This window comes from Eretmochelys imbricata, chromosome 1 (genome assembly GCF_965152235.1).
Source record: "Eretmochelys imbricata isolate rEreImb1 chromosome 1, rEreImb1.hap1, whole genome shotgun sequence".
Classification (NCBI taxonomy): domain Eukaryota; kingdom Metazoa; phylum Chordata; order Testudines; family Cheloniidae; genus Eretmochelys; species Eretmochelys imbricata.
This window is the reverse complement of record NC_135572.1, coordinates 208613538-208636892: the sequence shown is the minus strand read 5'-3', so window position 1 is coordinate 208636892 and position 23355 is coordinate 208613538. Positions and strand designations below refer to the sequence as shown.

Sequence of the window (23355 nt, the reverse complement as noted above, 5' to 3'; positions counted from 1 at the left end):
TTTACTTTGCTTTTGTCCTTATTGCTCTTTGCTTCAGATCCAAGGGGACTTAAACCCAGAAAAGATTGAACAGGATATGATGGACAAGCTGCCACTGGTGGAACTTCTTCAATTCCCCCTTCCTCCACCTGGAAACAACACTAAACGCTTGGCCAGAATTCATGAGCTCATGCATTATTGCATCAATGGTAAATAGATTTTTTTTATTAATATTATTTCATTCTTTGTTGAGGTAGTTGGAACCCACTTTTTTGGGGCCACTGTCTCAATTTACCCAACTAAGACCTTCACTGTATCAGCCAATATCTACTACCTTTCATATACTTGTGTCCATCCTAACCTACCATGGAGTTTGGCCTAACACCAAACCAGAATTTCATGGTTATGAGCAGACTAGGTTACACTGCATGTTAGAGACTATGAGATTGACAACTAGGCATTAGCAGCATGTCAGGACTCACGCAAGCATATAAACTCTGTATTAAGTTGGGACAAGAATATCAGTCACACAAATTACTAGTTCTGGTTCTAGTGCACAGAACAAATATTGGGAACCACTGAGCTATATAATGTATTTGTTTACAAAGAACCTTTGATTGAGAAAAGAGATTTGTCTTGGATTGGGAGGATTACTTGGGAGAAAAAACATGGTTTTCTCATTGTGTTTTCTTTGAGTTGCCCATGTTAATAGTACTGTAGTATCTACAATAATCACATTTTCTGGTTGTCATGATAAGGTCACTTCTCCATCAAGAATTGTCTCTGCAATTCCTCATTCTTGTAATGTGTGTACCTAGTTGGTGCACACTGTAAAACAGTTAGAAGGGCTACATAAATGCCGTCTAGTGAGTCTGAATGTTCAGTCTAAAGGTACAGTTAGTAATAAGTATCCAAACCCCTTCAATTCCTTTTTTACTGTCATAAGTAGGGCCCTACCAAGTTCATAGTCCATTTTGGTCAATTTCACGCTCATATGATTTTTAAAATACCTGTGGTAAATTTCATGATTTCAGCTATTTAAATCTGAAATTTCATGGTGTTATAATTGTAGTGGTCCTAACCCTAAAAGGAGGTCGGGGGGGGGGGGGGTTCCGCAAGGTTATTGTAGGGTAGGTTGTGGTACTGCTACTTTTTCTTCTGTGCTGCTGCAGGCGGCGGCTGCCTTCAGAGCTGGGCAGCTGGAGAGCTACGGCTGCTGGCCGGGTTCCCAGCTCTGAAGGCAGAGTCGCTGTCAGCAGCAGCACAGAAGTAAGGATAGCATGGTATGGTATTGCCACCCTTACTTCTGCACTGCTGCCTGCAGAGCTGGGCCCTCAGTCAGTCGCCACCACACTCTGACCGCCCAGCTCTGAAGGCAGCAGAGCAGAAGCAAGGGTGGCATGGTATGGTATTGCTAACCTTACTTCTGCGCAATACCACAATCCCCCCTAAAATAACCTTGTGACCTCCTCTGCCACTCCCTTTTGGGTCAGGACCCCCAATTTGAGAAATTGTGGTCTCCCCTGTGAAATCTGTGTAGTATGCGGTAAAAGCACACAAAAGACCAGATTTCACGGTCTGTGACACATTTTTCATGGCTGTGAATTTGGTAGGGTCGTAGTCATAAGACACATGTCTTATAATATATCTGACCACCATCTGATCAGTCCATTGATCATTACTGAAATTACCATCACCGTTAGCCCCCTTGTTGGCAGCCTTAATAGCAATGCCAAGGACAATATACCTGGTCAGTCTTCTATTTACCTTTCACTGAAATGTAAGGACAATTTCTGTGGATGGTTTTAATTCTCTTCCAGAACTCTTGAGTTGGGCTGAAGTAGAAAGAGCCTTCAAAGTGTTTACTTTTGAAAGCCTGCGGCTGACTGGGGTGGATGACTCTGGCCTCCTGGAAGGCTCAGGGTTGATGCTTGGAGGTGATTATGAAGTATCTTATATCCCATGGGATAATCCAGCCAGGTTTGCAAGACATCTGAGACAACTATTGATGGTGGAAAACCTGTCTGATGAGAAAACTCCCAATGGCTCAGGTAACAGGGCATCTATCAGCATTATATCTAAAGAATTTAAACATACTATTCACTAGAATCGTTTTCTTTTACATTAATTCAGAATTATTTGTTATTACTTGGATGTGATGATTCTCCTGTTTTAGGAACCATTCAGTCATCAAGTACTCTATATTCCATTCATCCATTCATCAAGTAGGAATACTGGATAATGACATAAACTGGGCATTTTGTATGATAATTAAATAGTTTATTTAAACAAGTCTTCAAAAGTAGTATCTATGTAAAAGAGCTCTGCATAGCAGATATTAGAAAACTATTTTATAGCTTCTGATATAAAAGTGTATTTTAGAGAAATTAAACATTGAAATCATGCTATTAAACAGTTGTTTTAAACATATTTATACAACACACTGTAATATAGGATTTGGCAACTGTTTCAAAGTTTCACTCTTCTTAAGTGTTTCAGAAATGCTATTCATAAAGTGTATAAAACACTGCCTTTTATCTTGTAACTAAAATAGTAATTCTGTACTATTTATGTAACTAAAATAGTAATTCTGAAACTTTGATAATAGCAGTGGGTATATACAAATGATTATAAGCAATAAAATGAAAAGAATGTAATTTACTACTTGGAACTGAATATGGACAGATTACATTTTAGCTACAATAGTCGCTCTGCAATTTCTGACAATGGGCCAAATCTTAACCTCATAGAAGTATGTTTATGCCAGGGGTTCTCAAACTTCATTGCACCACGACCCCCTTCTGATAACAAAAATTACTACAGGACCTCAGGAGGGGGGACCGAAGCCTGAGCCCGCCCAAGCCCCACCACCCTGGTAGGGGCGGGAGGGGCCAAAGCCCCACTGCCTCAGGCCAGGAAGCCAAAGCCAAAGCTCAAGGGCTTCAGCCCCAGGCAGGGGCCTTTAACCTGAGCCCCACCAACCAGGGCTGAAGCCTTCGGGCTTGGACTTGGGCTTTGGCCCTGGGCCCCAGCAAGTCTAAGCCAGCCCTGGCAACCCCATTAAAATGGGGTTGCAACCCGCTTTGGGTTCCCAACCCACAGTTTGAGAACCACTGGTTTATGCGAATAACCAGGGCCGTCCTTAAGATTTATGGGGCCCAACGCAGCATTATTAAACTGGTCCCCTTATGCCCGACAGCAGTCCGGGCTCGCAGCCCGGGAGGGAGGGGAAAGGACGAGGCAGCAAAGGATACCGAGACACCCGGCCCACCTCACGGTGGTGGAGAGTCACAGTTCCCCACAGAGACCCCCGTACCCTGTCCCTCACACAGAATGCACGGTGCCAGAGCATTCAGGTCTGAGAATACGGCCCCTGCCTACGGAGACTGCAGTGTGCACTGGATGTGCGGGAGCCAACCCACTCTTACCTGCTGTCATGGGCAGTGGGTGAAGCTGCCGCTTGGGGAGGCTAGCTCCCCAGCCCACGTGTTCTGCCTGTGGCCCTACCCATACTTCATTCCTGCTCTGCCTCAGGCCCTGCCCCACTCTACCCAGGCCCCACCCTCTCCCCACCGTCTCTCTCCTCTCTTCCCTCCCGCACCTTGCTCACTGCTTTCCAGCCAAATACCTGAACCCAAATGAAGCAAATGACATTTGAAAAAAACACTCTTCTGCAATTTCTTTCTAAAGAAAATGGAGCATGGTTTCCACTGCATGCCAGATGGTGGAGACTGGACATGCAGAAGGTACCTAATTAAAAGCACTAAATTTGGGAATAAAAAATGTCAGTCACAGGTTTTTTGATATGCTCTGAAGTTTGTCAGAGATTTATTTGCAAAAACTTTGTAGTAAGGGCGAGTCAGCTGTCTTGCTGAATACAACATTAAATATTATGGAATACATGATGCAGCTCTTCTCTGTTTTACATTTTCTTAATCAGTATTTCTAAGCTGATTTTATATTTTAAATGTACTCTTAAGCCTTCGTAAAGTAATCATTCCAGATTACTACATATTTAACTCACTTAAATAAAGACATTATTTTAAATTAATCAGTCACAGAGGTTTAGTTTGTTCATAACAATGTTCATTGCTTTTAGAAAAAGGGAACACTAATTTACTTTGTGTGATCTCCATAACAAAAGACACGTTTATGAAATTTCACCAACTTTAAAAAAATATGTATCCAAAGATTTTAGGTATAACAAAGGATTTTATATCTTACTAGGTACTGATTTTGCTGGAGCGTTCTCTTAAAACTAGTTCATCAGATAGTCAGAAGTAAAGAAAGGGAAACTCTGTGTCCAGCTATCTGGCAGGAAAGGGGTGTTGTCCCTTTAAGGGCTCTCTTCAACAGGGGGATGAAGGGAGAAAGGGATAAACAGAAAGGACAGGAAGACTTTGGAAGCAAATTATTTTTTACTATAGTAATTAAAATTAAAATGTGTATTTTAGGAAAAGGTGGTCTTTTGAAGGCTTTATTTAAAAAACTATATGTCTGAAGATCCAAGCATTTAAGGCTAAAGACGATTGTGCATCTAAAAATCTATGCAAGGATTTTTTAGAGATGTGATTTTGTAATCTTCACCAACTCACCAATGAAATATTTTTAAAGCAAATTTTAAACTAAGGTCCTGTAGACTAGCATGTTCTGAGTAAATATTACAGTAATGCACAACTGTTTTTGGCAGTAAATTCAGAAACTGACAGTATATACCTGGGGGTTGGCAAATGCCTGTGAAATGGCTTCATTACCACTTGAATGGCCCTTTAACAATTTCAATGTTGTGCTAATAGGTCTGGCAGGCTGGAAGGCTTTTTCAATTTTAAGTTAGTAGATCCCCTCCAGAGTAAGAGTCACCAGGCTGTAGCGGCTAGCTGTGGAAGCCTGCAGGAAGGGTCAGAACAGGGATAAGCAGAGCCGGGAGAGTGGACACTAAGACCCAATTTTCAGGTGCCCTACACAGCTGTGTATGCTACTTATGCCTAAAGACAGCCCTGCCAATGACCAATGCAGACTAGACTAAATCTTAATCCCACTGATGTCAGTGGGATTAGGATTTAACCCAGTCTGCACTGGTTGTTGGTGTAAACATTTTCAGAACATCTGTACAGATCAATCAGGAAAGGCATCTCAAGAATATCAATATGTATACATCTGGTAGCATTCTGCTTCCACTACGCAGCTGGAATAGTGAACTCTGGCCCTGAATCAGCAAGGTATTTAAGCATGTGCCTAACTTTAGAATTCAAGTAGTCCCAGTAAAGTCAATGCACATGCATAATTACCTTGCTGAATCAAGAAAAGGAGTACTTGTGGCACTTTAGAGACTAACAAATTTATTTGAGTGAGCTGTAGCTCACGAAAGCTTATGCTCAAATAAATTTGTTAGTCTCTAAGGTGCCACAAGTCCTCCTTTTCTTTTTGCGAATACAGACTAACACGGCTGCTACTCTGAAACTTGCTGAATCAGGCTCCCATGAAGTACAATGCCTGTTCAGTCTTAGCAGCTGTATTAGTGACCAGAGAGTGAAAGCCAAAATCAGAGGTGATGTGTAAAGTACTGTAAATTAGATCAATTAGACTCAGGGTATATCTAAACTACAAACTTTAGCCATCGCAAGATATGTCGGCATGAAGATGCCGTGGTCATTTCGCTTGTGCGCGTGCATCATTGGTGCAGTCCAAGGCCAGCATCAGCAGTACCACCGCTATGGACCCCGCACCAGGGCCTAGTCGGGAGGTAAAGAAGAACGCACATAAGCATGGCAGTAAGTCTTCCTCTAAGCTAAGAAGGGAGAGACCCCTTCCATGAGTTCCAGTCATGGGGATGAAGCAGACCCTAAAGCGCACAAACAGAAGAAGAAGCTACATAAATCAATGGATATACCAGGACTGAGTGCAGATTTGCACACACAGTCAACATTGTCATCCCTCAGAACCAGAGAGCCATCCGTTCCAGGAGAGATCATGGCTCTGGTTCCGGGGACTGAGAAATTGCCCTTGATTCTTGGGAGGTCAGGAAAAGCCCTATAACTCCAGGAAGTGTTTGCCTGGAAAAGCCATGGTCCCCATGCCTTCTAGGGCCCTTTACTTCCAGGGAGACACTATATACGGCACCAGACACACCACATCTGAAGCACTCTTCACCCCAACTCTGGCAGTATACACACTTCCACCCGCTCCGACAGTACTGCTGATGGAACAGGTCTCCGAGTTTTCATCTTCGGAGGATTCAGATGAGGATCAGGGACTGTCTATCCCTTCCTGCCACTATGAGTACCAACAGAGGCCTTCTACATCATGGCAGTATCCTCCCTTCCAGCTGCCGCAGAGCCACTGATTTCCTGTACCGTGGGGCCCTCCTCAGCACCCATTGGATCCATCCTGCTGGCCCTATTGGGGATCCTAGCCCCAGTACCCTCCCTCGGAACCCATCCATTCCATCAAGGAGGTTTCACCTATTTCACCATCTCGGGTGCCTTAGAGTAGACACTTTGAACCAGTAATGGAAGGTGAGCCACTCAGACTGGCTCCGACAATACCACGGGAACAGGAGAGATACCCATCATCCTCTCCTGATGTGGCAGTGGCTTCAACATCCCTCCCTCCCATCTCCTGCTGACTACTGCCAATTCCAGGATCTCTTGCATAGACTGCCTAGAGAGCTTCACATTCCCCTGGAGAAGATCCAAGACACTCAGCATAAGATGCTGGATATACTTCACTCATCGGGGCCAAGCACAGTTGCTCTCCCAATCAACGATGCCATCATCGAGCCAGCTCGCACAGTTTGGCATACCTTGGCTACATGTATGCTTACCTCAAAGGGGCAGAAAAAAGATACTATGTACCAGCCAAGGGCTCTGAGTACATAGGACTCTCACACTCACCTCCCAGTTCACTTGTGGCCCAGGCAGCAATGGAACAGGTAAGGCAACAGTATCCATACTCCACCCCATCTGACAGGAAGGGAAAGATACTGGACCTTTTAGGCTGCAAAATCTTCTCTTCAGCCAGCCTTCAATTCAGGATTTCAAATTATCAGGCATTATTTGCAAGATCCAATTTCCTGAATTACAGCAAATTGGAGGACTTGTTGAGAAACTGACACAACTGGACCAGGTCCACTTCTACTCAATAACTGAGGAGGGGAAGCTGGTAGTGATGCCCTTGCTCCAATCAGCAGTAGATGCAGCAGAAACCTCATCATGTTCAATGGCTACAGGCATTGTCATAAGGAGACAGTTGTGGCTCCATTCCTCTGGTTTTCCCAGGGAGGTACAAAATATTATCAAAGACCTCCCTTTTGATGAACACTGTCTTTTCAACCAGAAAGCGGTCTATTCCCTCCATACCCTCAAGGATTCAAGAGCTACTCTTCCTTGGGTATTTACACACTGGCACCGAAACAAATTCTACTGCCTGCAGCCCACACAGCATTACAGAACCTCCCAGTTTTTCCATCATCAGCCTTATGAACCATCAAGGAAGTGTCAGATAACTCAAAGATCACATCCTCCAGGACCACCCTCACAGTCTTCTTCCTCCCAAATGCAACCCCCCACAGAAGAGGTATTTCTGAGGAACCCCAGAGTGATGTCAACCATCTTGCCTGCTGCCACACAACCACCCCACCCACTTCAGGGGTCATCTAGCACTCTTTTTACGAGCTCGGAGTGCAATAACAACAGACAAATGGGTGGTAAATGTCATCCACTATGGCTATATGATTGAGTTTATTATGCTACCTCATCCACAACCCTCTCCCCGATCCCTTTTCAGGGACCACCCTCATAACAGCATCCTCACCCTGGAGGTGGACTCCTTACTACAAAGAGGTGCGATAGAGTGGGTTCCTCCGGACTATCAACGGATAGGATTTGATTCAGCTTACTTCCTGATACCAAAATGAAGGGTTGGTGGAGACCAATCCTGGATCTCCATTGTCTCAATCACTTCATCTGCAAACCCGGTTCATATGGTCACCTTAACAGCCATCATCCTGTCATTAGAAGAAGGCATGTGGTTTACGGCTTTTGATATACAGGATGTTTATTTTCACATAGACATCCATCTGGCTCACAGATGGTTACTGAGGTTTAAAATAGGCCCTCAGCACTTTCAGTACAGGGTCCTGCCATTTGGACTCACCATTGCTCCCTTCACCAAAGTTTCCTCTGTCATGGCAGCCTACCTCAAGCGTTATGGGGTCCTTGTATTCTCCTATCTCGACAACTGGCTCCTAGTAGCACAGACCAGAGAAAAAGCCTGGATTTCCACCTCCATGTTGCTCAGACTCCTTTCCTCCCTCAGGGTCAGCATAAATGTCAAAAATCAACTTTGGACCCCACACGGTTCCTAGACTTTATAGGGGCCTCCATCAGCTCAGTCACAGCATGAGCATACAAACCAAGGGACAGATTCCAGTCTCTGTAGAAACTCGTAGCCTGAGTGTAGTGAAGCACAGTGGCCTCCCTCTGAGCCTGATGGAGAGGAATCGCCCCATGCCTCCTCCCCCCAGTGGATGGAGCCAAGCCAGCCTTGCCCCTCTCACTAGAAGCAGAGGGGCAGGACAGGAAGTATAAAAGGCAAGCCCTCCAGCTCAGTTGGGCCAGAGCCAGTGAAGCAGGCAGATGTCCCTGCCTTGCTGCTGAACTCCTGCCCAGTGACCGAGCGATGCAGCGCCATGTCCCCAGAGGAGACTGGCTGTAGAGAGGTGTTGCTGGGACTGCTGTCTACTGTTTACCCTGAAGAGATTGAGGACCCATGAACTACGGAGCCATGCCAAGGAAGGGCGGTACAAAGTAGTCCAGGGGAACCAGACATTAGTCCGGTTGTGTTGTGAGGAAACAAGTCATCATGTTTTGGTGACTTTCCCACTGACCCCTTGGTGGGATCACCCAACACTGCTAGGGCCGGGGGCAGGGACACGGTGGAGTAGTCCACGGTGAGCCTGGCTCTACCTGCCCCCCTGTCACCAACCCCACCCCTGAGAAGGTGGATTACTTACCCTAGGCCAGAGGCCTGTGCCTTGTTTTTGGCTTGCCCCAGCCAGGAAGCTATGGGCCCCAAGACTGTAACTGTTGTCTGCTCCTGCCTGAAAGCGGAAGCTAAAGACTGCTCCTTGCTCTGCCCTGCCGAGGGTCAGAGCCCCCAGATTGTGTCCATTGCTGTCTGCCCCATTGAGGAGGCTTTGGCTAAAGACTCCCTGTTACTCTGTCCTGCTCAGAGGGCCAGAGCTACAGATTAACTGCCCAGTCAGGTTATTGCCTGCTGTACCCTGACCAGAGGGCCAGAGCCCTAGCCCACTAATTGACTGTTTGTTGTTTGGCATAGTAAGGTAGAGTGGCCTCCCTACGAGCCTGATAGGGAGGGATGACCACATAACCACTACACTGAGCAGTCAACAGTCCTGTTCAGGCCAGGACTTGCCTATTCCTCCTTGGCCACGTGGCCTTGTGCACATATGTCACTGCCTTCACTCGCTTCCGCCTTCACTACCTCCAGATGTGGCTCCAGAGAGTTTACTAAACAGTATTCCATGCCATATACCTGATTCTGTTGGTTTCTCCTGAAGTACTCTTTTTCCTCCAGTGGTGGATGGACCCACAACAAGTGTGTTCGGGGGTCCCCTTTCTCCCATCCTCCACAGACAAAGCAGTCATCACCAATGTGTCCCTCATAGGATGGGGAGCACACATGGGAGATAACATGAACCCCTTGGGAATCCAGGATGCACATCAACATTCTGGAACTCAGGGCTGTAAAGAAGGCATGCCAAGTATTTCTCCCATCCATTCACTCCCATCATGTTCTTATGTCGGACAATGCCACCACCGTTTACATCAACAAACAAGGGGGCATGAAGTCAACTGCTTTGTGTGTGGAGGTGGTCAATCTATGGAATTGGTGCATTGCCCACAAGATCCTGTTATCTGCAACCTATCTTCTAGGGACTCAGAACATAACTGCAAAGTCACTCAGCTGACAATTCGTGACCAATCATGAGTGTGAATTCCATGACACCAAGGTAAGCAACATCTTCAACCAATGGGGGACTCCAACCAGAGACCTCTTCACCTCCCCAGCCAACAAGTGCAGCACGTACTGCTCCAGGAGAGGTATTGGTCCCCACTCACAAGGCGATGCCTTCATTCTCCACTGGTCAGACAAGATCAGCAACGCCTTTCCCCCTCTACCACTCCTGCCATGAGTACTCCACAAGATCAGGTGGGAGAAAACAACAGTCATCCTGATTGCCCTACTCGGACCCAGACAGTTCTGGTTTCCCAACTTTCTCCACATGTCAGCTCACCCTCCACTTCCCATCTCCTCTTTCCCTGAGCTACTGACTCAACAAAGCAGCAAGATTAGACATTCTGATCCACAGATACTTCACCTCAGAGCACGGTATTTGGATGGGCATCTTCTCTAGAACAGGCATGTTTATCAGAAATGCAAGACATCCTCTCAAGCAGCAGGAAGGAGTCTGACCGGACCAAGTGGAACTACTTTGCCTCCTGAGCCCAAAAGAAAGGGCTTTCCCCAGAACAGGTGGAGATTCCCCTTCTTTTGAATGATCTCCTGTTCTTGAAGGCATTGGGTCTCTCCCTCAACTCTCCCAAGGACCATCTAGCAGCAGTTAGCACCTTCCACCCTCCACCCCACCTCCAATGGAAGGACACTCCACATTTATACACCCGTTGACTGCTATGTTTTGGAAGGGCCTCATCAGAACCTTCCCACCTGTACAACCTATTGTGCCCCAGTGGGATCTTAACCTAATTTCTGCTGGTACTAATGAAACAGCCCTTTGAGCTGCTAGCTTCCTGCTATATGTCCCTTTCCATGAAAGTCACCATCCTTGGGGCTACCAGTTTGGCAAGAAAGGTAGGTTAACTTGGGGCCATGATGGCAGATCCGCCTTTCACCACTTTTCATAAGGATAAAGTCTCCCTGCGTCTACATCCCAAGTTTCTGCCAAAGGTCTTATAACAGTTTCATATCAATCAAACTGTCCTCTTACCTGCTTTCTTTCTGACGCTTCACACCTTGGAATAGGAATGACAACTTCACTCCCTCGACAGCTGTCGGGCTTTGGCCTTCAACTTGCAGCAGACAAGACTGATCAGGAAATCTAGATTGTTTATCACAATAGCCAAGAAGGTTAAGGTGCAGGCAGTCTCCACACAGAATCTCCAGTGGGGTGTATTACACTATGCTATCAGTTGTCGGGAGTGCCTCCATCCCCTGGAGTGAGGGCCCATTTCACGAGAGCCCAGGCTTCAACCACAGCCACTCTCTATGATATGCTGCTTTGGGACATATGTAGAGCGGCCATGTGGAGTTCAATATGTATCTTTGCCATGCATTATGCCTTGGTGCAGGACTCTGCGAAGGATGCCTTAATTGGTGCAGCTGTCCTCCACTCAACCATTCCATCCTCATCTTTGCACCCTCCTCCAACTTAGGTACTGCTTGTTAATCGCTCTCAGTGGAATTCAATAGGGACCATCACTTGAAGAAGAAGAGGAGATTACTTACTTGTAACTCAAGATTCTTCGAGATGTGTGTTCTGTATCTGTATTCCACTTCCCGCCTTCCTTGCTCTTGACTGCAGATCTCTTGGATTTGCAGTGGAATAGAACTGGAGATGTGGTCAGTCCACCCACCCTTTAGCACCTCTGATGAAACTATGAGGTGAGCCAAGAGTGCATGTGCGGACCAACAGATACTACTACTTGAAAAATCTCCAGCTCCAGATGCATGGTGCACATGCATAAACCTTCAGTGTAATACAGATAGGGACCACACATCTCAAACAACCTCCAGTTAGAGATAAGTAACCTCCTCTTGCCATTGCGAATGTTGAAATGCCAGTAGTGATCCTGGGCGACCCAGCCTACCCCTTGGTCCCCTGGCTCATGAGGCTGTACGCTGGTCACCTTGACAGCACCAAGAAACGATTTAATTACCAGCTCAGCAGGCGAAGAATGACAGTTGAATGTGCTTTTGGTAGCTTTAAGGGATGCTGGCATTGTTTACTCACAAGATTGGATCTCAGTGAAAAAAATATCCCAATGGTTAAAGCTGCCTGCTGTGTCCTGCATAATATCTGTGAAGCAAAGGGCGGGGGGAATTGCTGCCGGGGTGGAGCGCAGAGGTGGAGTTGCTGTCTGCTGAGTTTGAACAGCCAGACACAAGGGCTATAAGAAGAGCTCAGTATGGAGCTATACAGCTCAGGGAAGCTTTAATAGCAAGCCACAGTAATGCATTGAGGTGTGCTCTACCTGGCCCTGCTGTTTTGAATTAAGAATTGTAGTTCTTGGTGTACATCTATAAATATAACACTGCCAATGCACCTATTAATTTTGTGGTGCCTGGTGTACATTTATGATTATTCTACTGTGTTTTTGTCACTGATCCTATGAGTTATGTCACGATGTACAATAGCAAGTTAGTCGGTGCTTTCAATATCACTAGGCACTCTGCAGAATATGTAGGGAACTAATAAAGATGAATTATTTTCCAACCAATAGAATTGTATTGAGTAACAAAAACGTTGCAGAAAATTCTGTGAATGTTAAAAGCAAATACATTAAAAACTTAATCGATTTATGAAACAGAGCTTAAGAAGGGGAAAGAACATTCATGTCCATTTTAGCTATACTTACAGCAACTGTGGCTCTCCCAGGTCAGTGTATGTGAAGCTTTGGTTGTCCTTACTGTCCCATGGTGTAGAACAGTAGGGATAAGGATGTGGCTCCTGATGCTATATGGAATGTTGAGGGGGTTGTAGGGAGGTGCAAAATGGAGTCTCCATGGACTGCAAAGGGAGATGAGCCTGGGATTGTTGAGTCTGCAGCATCTGTGTTTGCTTCCAGAGAAGCCCCATTATGTCCTGGTGCATCTCCCTTTCCTTTTCCTCCTGTGACTCCTGTCTGCTCTTTCGTTCTCCATAAATCTGCAGAATTCACCCTCCAAACCTTCTGCTCATTGTCTAATGCAGCACTAGTTTGCAGGATCTTGCTGAACATGTCATCCTGAGTCCTGTTCTTTCTCCTCCTTATCTGGCTCAAGCATTCTGCAAGTGTGGAGGGGGAACCTCTCAAGGCCCCAACGGCATCAGTTACAGATTAAAAAACACAAAGGGACCATTGTTAGTAGATTTGCAATGGAAAATGAAAGATTCAGAATTCCATTCCCTTGCTCTGCTAAAGTTTTAAACAAGACATGCTTATTGACACTTCTCCTTTGGAGTGTACACAGCATTACTCACACCACCAGCCATGGTGAGTATGGCCTGTCAGGAGCAAGGGAAATTAGAAGGAAATTTCCCACTTGCATGAAACTATGAGTATAGGTCAATGGCACTGCATACTAGCACCATGTTCTAGAGACAGTGCTGATTTTAGCTGATATCTCTTCCTGAGGGTGAGAGAGGCACAGAGAGCACAGCTGCTACTAGCGTCCTGAAACTGCATGGGCCTGAATGCTGCTAATCTGTTTACTGCAATAGTGCCTGATGAAGTTATCAACACCTGGCATGGGAAAACATCCTACTGCAGGGGAAGAAATAAGGCTGCCATTCCTAGAAACCTTCCTGAAGAGTACTGCAGGGAACCCCCATGAACGTTTTATTGAGATCTCTCAGGAGGATTCAAGGGACATCCCTGAGTATATAAACAAACTTATCCACGTGCCCCTCTCCACCCCCCATGTAGCTCTACAGGGGAATGGAAAGCAGATAACTCTACCTCTTGTTGTACTGCTACCTGCTCTAGTATGAGTAAATTAATTAGAAGTCAATAGCTGTGTCATGTGAAGTTGGGAGGCCCCACCAGTACCTCATTGTAATGGGAAATACATTTACACACTTACCCAAGGTTCCTCCCCCTGCATTGGGCTCACCCCGATCAACTGCCAGGCCTGACTGGACTGCAGTAGAGTCTCAAACAGGTCCTGTCTAGACTCCCTGGTTACATGTTTTCCATACTCCTCCTATTCCTTCTTGTCCTCAGAGGTATCCACAGTGGTGTGTAGGGTGGTGGTGGTGTCTCTGCCAAGTATGGCATGTAGCTCTTTGTAAAAGCAGCAAGCCTGTGGCTTGACACCGGATCCACTGTTGGCCTCCCTGGATTTCACACTGCGCTGCTGCTGATCCCCATCTTACCCTTTCTCCTGCATCCCCTGTGCAAACTGCTCATAGATGTCCACATGTCTGTAGCTGGTTTGTAGCTGTGCCTGCACAGTCTGTTCTGCCCACGCACCCAGGAGATCCAAAATCTCCTGTCTATTCCAGGCTGGAGCACATCTTCAGTATGTAGCCAGCATGGTTGATGGGGCAGTTGCACACAACAGTGGAGAGTTGCTAGGTGTGTTCTCCAAGCTGGACAATCAGGAAAAAATATTTAAAAAATTCTTGGGGTTTTAAATTTGGGGGGTTCTTCCGGTCTGCATGACCCATGGGCAGTGGAGTTCACAATTGTAAGCAGAGCAGTCAATGTTGGGCATTGTGGGATAGCTGCTGGAGGACTGTTAGGGTCAACATAGGTAACACAGCGTCTACACTTGCACTGTATCAACCATGGCCCAATGCTGCTTGGGGAGGTGGTATTACTGTGTCACTGTAGCAGGGTGCTTAGATCAGCTGGGGACAAATTTAAGTGTAGAAACATGCACAACTAGGTCAACGCAAGGCGGCTTAGGTCTACTTAATTTTTAGTGTAGAACAGACATCAGACTCCCTTAGACCTGCTTATATCTACCACTTTATGAGTTTAAGGGAATGAAATTGATAATTTGTACATCAGGAACCTGGAAGAAGGTATAAAAAGTTATCAATGAAAGTAAGAGAATATTTACTTTACCTAAGGGCTTTTCTACCTTGGACATTAGTGTTTGGCAGGTCAGGGTGTGGCAAACTCACTTGCCATGCATTAAAGTCCCAATTGGACACTACTCATCATTGTGGATCTCCACAGATCATCCAGTCCCACAGAGACCTTTGGAGCCAACACAAGATATTGTTCCAGGTCCAAAGTCTGATATCTCTCCTAGGAGGAAGAGAAATTGTTCTCCTTCCTCCTCTAGTCCTCCAAAGAAAAGGTTTCATAAGATGGACAGGAGCCATTCCAGGGCTTAGAGAAATTACTCCTCTTCTTCTAAGAGGGGCAAAGATCAGCACCGTGATTTCTCAGGTATGCAGGAAAAACCTGGGCCATCTAACCACTTTTTGGTATCAAGATGAGATCAGTTGGACACTGTACCATCAACTCTGCTACCATATGTGGGACACCTGTTGAGTTTGGTACCAATGACATTGTCATCAGCACTGACTGTTTTTATGCAAATGTTGTACTAGGCAGCACTGGAACATAAGAATGGCCCTGCTGGGTCAGACCAAATGTTTATCTAGCCCAATATCCTGTCTTCTGACAGTGGCCAGTGCCAGGTGCCCCAGAGAGAATGAACAGAACAGGTAATGATCAAGTGATCCATCCCCTGTTGCTCATTCCCAGCTTCTGGCAAACAGAGAGTAGGGACACCATTCCTGCCCATCCTGGCTAATAGCCATTGATGGACCCATAGGCGCTGACTTCCCCTCTGCCCCATAGGTACTTGACACCTCCCCCGCCCGCCCCTGTACCACCCCTTCCCCCAAGTTCCCGCCCCTGCCCCCAAGCATGTTGCATCCCCACTCCTCCTCCTCCCTCCCGGAGAGTCCTAAGTGCTGCCAAACAGCTGTTAGGCAGCGGGTGAGAAGCGCTGGGAGGGGGAGGAGCGGGGACATGGCACGCTCGGGGAAGGAGGAAGCGAGGAGAGGGTGGGGGCGGAGGGAGCTTGTGCGTGGTGGGTGCGGAGCACCTGCTAATTTTTCCCCATGGGTGCTCCAGCACTGCAGCACCCATAGAGTTGGCACCTATGGATGGACCTATCCTCCATTAATTTATCTAGTTCTTTTTTGAACCCTCTTATGGTCTTGGCCTTCACAACATCCTCTGGCAAGGAGTTCCACAGGTTGACTGTGCGTTGTGTGAGGAAATACTTCCTTTCATTTGTTTTAAACCTGCTGCCTACTAATTTCATTTGGTGACCCCTAGTTCTTGTGTTATGAGAAGTAGTAAACAACTCTTCCTTATCTACTTTCTCTACACCAGTCATAATTTTATAGACCTCAATCATATCTCTCCTTAACCATCTCTTTTCCAAGCTGAAAAGTCCCAGTCTTATTAATCTCTCCTCATACAAAAGCCGTTCCATACCCCTAATCATTTTTGTTGTCCTTTTCTGAACCTTTTCCAATTCCAGTATATCTTTGGATTTGCTCTTCCTCTCTGTTCCTGGCTCTCCAATAATTCAAGAGCATTCAGATGCCAAGAGTTTTTCTTCTGTGTCCTCAGCACCATGTGGACTGGTCACAGAGAGCAACCCTAGGCACGTGCTCACTGTGCCTAATTAGAAATCTGGCCCTGCTGCCCAGCACTCTGGGGCTGGGGGCACCGGGACAGCCCGGGGCTGGGGGAATGGCAGCCATGGTGGCGTGCTCTGGGCTCTGGCAGGGGAGGGGAGTGAAAGAGGCAGGACCTCGGGCAGAAGGGGAGGGACTGAGGGCTAGTCTCCCACAATGGAAACACACCGCCCCTGAGGAAAGGGATTCTACTCATGGTATTTCCTGATCCCCAAGTCCAAGAGAGGGATGAGACCTATTCTTGACCTTTGAGGTCTCAACAAGAACATCAAATACATGAGATTCCACATAGTTACTCTAGCTAACATTCTCCCCGCTTTGAATCAGGACAACTGGTTTGCTGCTATCAGTCTTCAGGACACCTACTTCCTTGTGACAATTTTCCCAAGCCACAGGAAGTATCTGAGATTTGTAGTCTCAGGTCAGCATTACCAATACACAGTGCTCCCCTTTGACCTGTCATCAGCTCCATGTATTTTTACCAAGTGCATGACTGTAGTAGCAGCATAACTCAGGCATAGAGGAATATGTCTTTCCTTTCCTGGACAATTGGTTACTAAGGGGCAAGTCCTGGGGCAAGTCCTTTGTCGTATCCAGTTCTCTTCCGTAGTCTGGGTCTGATTTTAAACAAATGGATGTCAACTTTAGTACCATCACAAAAAATCAAATTCATAGGGCCCTGCTAGGCTCTACAAGTTTGAGGGCATTTTTGCTGAATGAATGATTTCAAGCAGTTCGTCGCCTGTGTCTGTCTCTTCACTCTCACCCTTCAGCTACAATGTGTGTATGCCTGAAGTTGCTAGGTCATATGGCCGCATGCACTTATGTAGTCCAGTATGTGATATTGCACCTTCAGTCTCTTCAGGGCTGGTTGAAGTTGGTATATCCCAAATTGAATGGCCTGGAGTGGTGGATGGATCAGATCTATGTCTGCGAAGAGGTTCCCTTTGCCCGTCCTCCACTGATCAGTTACTGATGCTTCCACAGGAGGTTGGGGAGCTCATCTGAAGACACTGAAAATTCAAGGTTTGTGAGAACAAGAGGCTTCCCTTCATAACAATGTCCTGGAGCTTTGAGCCATTTACAATGTGTGCAGGCTTTTCAGGTGCAGATCAAGGCTATGGCATTGCATATACTCACCAACACCCCTGCAATGTGAACAAACAGGGAGGATCCTGCTCCAATCAGCTTTGACAGGAGGCAGTCTTGGCAGTTTTGTATTTGGCTTGGTTACTTTGCAGGAACCAATCTCTGTACAGCATGCTCTGTCCGTGTACTGGTCATGTCGAACCTGATCTTTTCCTTTCAGGCTTATCTTGTCCATAGTCCCTAGCATCAGGCTGTTGCTGCTTATCTTAGATAGCACAGGCATCCTGACTCGAGCATACTATTTTTCAAGCCCCTATTTACAACTTAACTTTCCATTCACCTTCCCAAGAAATGAGGCAAGTTACTTGTCCACTAAGAAATGAAGCAAGTTACTTGTGTCAAGCCAGGCCTACACCGCAGCAGGAATTTCTCCCAGAATCACTAGTGGTCTCTGAAGAGCGGTGTCCTGTGAACCATCTTCAGAGAATGAGGCATTCCAACTATCAACCTGTTCGCAACAAACAACAAGAATTGCCATCAATTTTGCTCTTGAGTGGGTCACAGTCCAGGTTCCTTAAACAACACCTTCCATCCAAATTGGGGATTGGAACTGATGTATTCCTTCCCCCCAATCCCACTCATTTCTCAGATTATTCTCAAACTGAAGCTGCCACATGGATTCACCAAGGGCAACTCATGCCTTCTATGATGAGATAACTGGCTCTGTGGATGAGGAGAAATCAGTGGATGTGTTATTCCTTGACTTTAGCAAAGCTTTTGATACGGTCTCCCACAGTATTCTTGCCAGCAAGTTAAAGAAGTATGGGTTGGATGAATGGACTATAAGGTGGATAGAAAGCTGGCTAGATTGTCGGGCTCAACGGGTAGTGATCAATGGCTCTATGTCTAGTTGGCAGCCAGTGTCAAGCGGAGTGCCCCAAGAGTCGGTCCTAGGGCTGGTTTTGTTCAATATCTTCATTAATGATCTATTTCAGAGTAACAGCCATGTTAGTTTGTATTTGCAAAAAGAAAAGGAGTACTTGTGGCACCTTAGAGACTAACCAATTTATTTGAGCATAAGCTTTCATGAGCTACAGCTCACTTCATCGGATGCATACTGTGGAAAGTATAGAAGATGTTTTTATGGTTTGTGTGTATGAAAGCTTATGCTCAAATAAATTGGTTAGTCTCTAAGGTGCCACAAGTACTCCTTTTCTTTTATTAATGATCTGGAGGGTGGCATGGATTGCACCCTCAGCAAGTTTGCAGATGACACCAAACTGGGAGGAGTGGTAGATGCGCTGGAGGATAGGGATAGGATACAGAGGGACCTAGACAAATTAGGGGATTGGGCCAAAAGAAATCTGATGAGGTTCAACAAGGACAAGTGCAGAGTCCTGCACTTAGGACGGAAGAATTCCAGGCACTGCTAGGGACCGAGTGGCTAGGCAGCAGTTCTGCAGAAAAGGACCTAGGGGTTACAGTGGGCGAGAAGCTGGATATGAGTCAACAGTGTGCCCTTGTTGCCAAGAAGGCTAAAGGCATTTTGGGCTGTATAAGTAGGAGCATTGCCAGCAGATCGAGGGATGTGATCATTCCCCTCTATTCGGCATTGGTGAGGCCTCATCTGGAGTACTGTGTCCAGTTTTGGGTCCCACACTACAAGAAGGATGTGGAAAAATTGGAGAGTCCAGTGGAGGGCAACACAAATGATTAGGGGGCTGGAGCACATGACTTATGAGGAGAGGCTGAGGGAACTGGAATTATTTAGTCTGCAGAAGAGAAGAATGAGGGGAGATTTGATAGCTGCTTTCAACTACCTGAAAGGTGGTTCCAAAGCGGATGGATCTAGACTGTTCTCAGTGGTAGCAGATGACAGAACAAGGATTAATGGTCTCAAGTTGCAGTGGGGGAGGTTTAGGTTGGATATTAGGAAAAACTTTTTCACTAGGAGGGTGGTGAAGCACTGGAATGGGTTACCTAGGGAGGTGGTGGACTCTCCATCCTTAGAGGTTTTTAAGGCCCGGCTTGACAAAGCCCTGGCTGGGATGATTTAGTTGGGGTTGGTCCTGCTTTGAGCAGGGGGTTGGACTACATGACCTCCTGAGGTCCATTCCAAGCCTGATATTCTATGATTCTGTGATCTCAACCTGCACTTTCTCAATTGGTTTCACAAGAGCCTATTCATTCTGGAGAAGTTTCAAAAGAGAACCTTCCTCAAGCTGGAGACACGGTTGGAACAACAGCTATATCATCCTCATTCCCAGATCAGGCTGTGATTCCCTCTGCCTCATTTCACCCAGATGTTTTTTTAAAATATCAAGCTTTGATCAGAAGAGTGGTTGAGCCATTACAGGTTTCCCTGGAGGAGGTTGAGGAATTCTTACATAAATTTGTCAATATACTTCATTCGACCATGCCATGGGTAGATAGCACTCCAGATTAATGAAGCTCTCATGGATCCTGCCAGGAATTTATGGCACACATCCAGAATAGCTGTCCCCACATCAAAGAAGGTGAACAAGTAATAACAATGCCCCATCTGCAGGAGCAGCTAACTGGCTTTTTAGTATATGTTTCAGCTAATGAGAAATTGAAACAACAACACAGAATAACTCAAAGAGAACACAAACCAAATAATCTTGATTTATTTAGTCAGAAATACTATTCTTCAGCAAAACTTCAGTTTAGGATCTCAAACTACCAATCTCTGTTGATCCATTATGATTTTATGAACTATTACAAGTTTTCTTCTTTTGTTGACAAGCTACCTCCAGATAATAGGGAGGAGTTTTCAGCTTTATTTTCAGAAGGACAACTAGTTGTGAGAATGTCTGTCTGAGTGGCACTTGATGTGATCGACACTGCTTCTAGACCTGTGGCCATATTGGTGTTCATGAGAAGGGCATCCTAGCTTCCAAATTCCATTTTCTATTTTTAGTTCAGTCATGGATATCCCTTTTCAACTCCCAGATCTTTTTAGCTTAAAAACTGGTGATGCCCTTCATTCTTTGAAGGATTCTTGTGTTATGCTGCGATTTCTTGGGGTATACACACATCTGCCCTTAAAAGAAAAGAGGGTTAATCGCTGTGACATAGCGGGGATTTTCTCTTGTTATGTTGTATGTGAGTCTTACTAGTCTTTTTCTCTTGTTATGTTGTATGTGAGTCTTTCTGCATGAATGCATCCGATGAAGTGAGCTGTAGCTCACGAAAGCTTATGCTCAAATAAATTTGTTAGTCTCTAAGGTGCCACAAGAACTCCTTTGGGTATAAGTTTGTGACTTTTGCGGGGGTTGCTCCAGCTGCCTGCACAGATGCTATGGCCACCCCTTCGTAACCCAAGACCCAGGAGGGGGATATGACCAGGTGATTCTTGGCCCGGGAAGCGAGACAAAGGCTGGAGGAGGAGCAACAGGCAGGGCAGGGGCCAGGCAGCTGGAAATGAGTCAGTCTCGACTGGCTTGGGGCACAGGGGGAGGACCAGAGCCCTGGCCCTGGGCTCTCCTCCCCGCAAGATGGACTTGGCTGAAAGTCACTGATTTCTGTGCTAACAAGTTCTGTCCCACGCTGTGTTCCTGTTGACTAATAAACCTTCTGTTTTACCGGCTGGCTGAGAGTCACGTCTGACTGCGGAGTTGGGGTGCAGGGCCCTCTGGCTTCCCCAGGAGCCCCGCCCAGGCGGACTCACTGCGGGAAGTGCACGGTGTGGAAGGGGATGCTGAATGCTCCGAGGTCAGACCCAGGAAGGTCGAAGCTGTGTAAGCTGCTTGCCCTGGAGACAGTATGCTCAGAGAGAGGAGGCATGCTGCCCCAGAGTCCTGACTGGTTTTGTAGGGAGTAGTTCCAGAGCATCGCCTCGGAGGCTCTGTGAACTGGTGGTAGCGGTGGGATAAACTGCACCTCATGGACAGAGCATACTGCAGTAAGTGACTGGGGAGCAGTAAAATGAAGGGGGATTAGCGAGAGACGGACATGCTGAAGTCTCTGAGAGGTGCAGTTCCAGGAGATGGAGGAGCCTATGGCTTAACCCCGAGAGAGAGTGGACCCCCGAGAAGGACTCTCGCACTGAAGGGGTTCCTCCTGGGAATCTTGGGGAGCTGAGAGAGCACAGGCCTGTGAGTCCATGACCACTAGGGAACAGCACGGAGATGGCCTATAACCGACTCTTAAGAAGGACATTGTAGAGCTGCGCAGAGAGAGAGGGCTGCGCATTGGAAAGTTCGCTAAAGCACAGCTGATTGCTCAGTTGGAAGAGGAGCCAGTTCCTGATCCAGCTGGGGCCACGAGAGAGGCTGGGAGCAGCCAGGCAGCCTCAGGGCCCGCATCAGCTCCTGACTGAGCTGGGGTCGCAAGAGACAGTGGGAGCAGCCGGGTGTCCCAGAGACCCATGTCCCCAACCAGCAGGGGGTCTTCACCGGGTTCTCCTTTGGTGGATCTGAGACGGATGGAATTGGAGCTGAGATCGAAGGAGTCAGAGGACCATGAAAGACAGGGAAGGCATGAAGCAGAACAGCAGGAGAGACAGAGGCAGCATGACTGGTGATGGCTGAGCTGAGAGACAGAAGGACCCGCCCAGGGGTGAGTAAGGATGGACCCCGGCGTGCCAGTTCCGCAGGGAACCTCGACTCTAAATTGTTGTCCCAGGTTAAGGAGGGATGAGATATAGATGCCTGTCTCACGGCCCTTGGGAAGGCTGGCAATTGGAACCAGGCTGGCCCTGCAGAAAGACTCCGGTGTCTAGCCCCCTTCCTGGGTCCCAAGGTCATAAAGCTATTTAGCCAGATAGGCGGGGTGGCAGACTGGCTCTCACTCCTGGCCCCAGCACATATGTCTGCGTAGACTCTCCTAGGCTCAGGCCCCTTGGACACCCCAGTGGGAGCGGAAGGTGGTGGTCAATGGGGAGACATTCCTGGGGTGGCGAGACCCTGGGACAGAGAGAACTGTTGTCAGGCCCCGGGTGATACAACCTCACCAGATGCTGAGGGGCTGTGTGACCTGAGTGACGTTCCCAGGGATGAAGCCCCTCGCCCTGCCTATGGCCCAGATCCCTGTGCAGATGTAACCCACACGCCTTCTGGGTGTGGTGTTCTGTTCCATCTAGTGGCACCGAGACCACTTAGAGAGAAAGATAAAATGAGTCTGCTCTACAGCCTTAGCTAACAGCCAGGTGGCTTTTAGCTCGTGCAGTAGAGGCTCATGCACTAAGCTCCAGAGGTCCCAGGTTTGATCCTGCCTGCTGACGACCGGGGTCTATCGGCGTTACACAGACACAGGAGGGGTTGGGCTGGCTGGTAGTTGGGGTTCTCCAAGATATCGGCTGTGACCTCCTGTTGGGGAATGACTGTGTCTCTTTGGGACAGGATCCAGGCCCTGCTCCTGTAACAGCCGAGGATTTGAATTTGAATCCAGGGAACCAACCGGCTGAGACTGAAGCGGTCAGTGAAAATGCAAATGACCTGGCTGGCAGCGGGGAGGATCTGTTAAACTCAGAATATCTGCCTGTCTATAACCAGAGCCCTGGAGCTGAGTGGGACAGAGAGATACTTCCCACACTCCTGCACATGGGGGAGGTGGCTCACGGCAGATCTGATTCTGTGAGCAAAGCAGTGGGCTCGCTGCCTGCCCTTACTGGCACAGCAGGGGCAAAGCTGAGCCCAGGAGGATCAGAGACCACAGCTGAGTGTAGGGAACCACAGCCAGGGTGGGACAGCTGCCAGCCAGGGCTGCAAAAGGCCAGGGACAAGGGTAAAGCAGCCTTGAGACACCTGCCCGTCATAGAGGAGCCTTTTCAGAAGGTGGCCCTGGACTTG

General features: G+C 47.2%; 1 protein-coding gene across 1 annotated transcript in view; it reads left to right on the top strand.

Moving 5' to 3' along the window:
• Positions 1-23355, top strand: part of SPAG17 (sperm associated antigen 17) — a 296695-nt gene that overhangs the window by 138005 nt on the left and 135335 nt on the right. Inside the window, exons 13-14 of the mRNA XM_077807348.1 lie at positions 38-188; positions 1800-2030. Of these exons, the coding sequence (XP_077663474.1) occupies positions 38-188; positions 1800-2030 (382 nt within the window). The remainder of the gene's footprint in view (positions 1-37; positions 189-1799; positions 2031-23355) is intronic.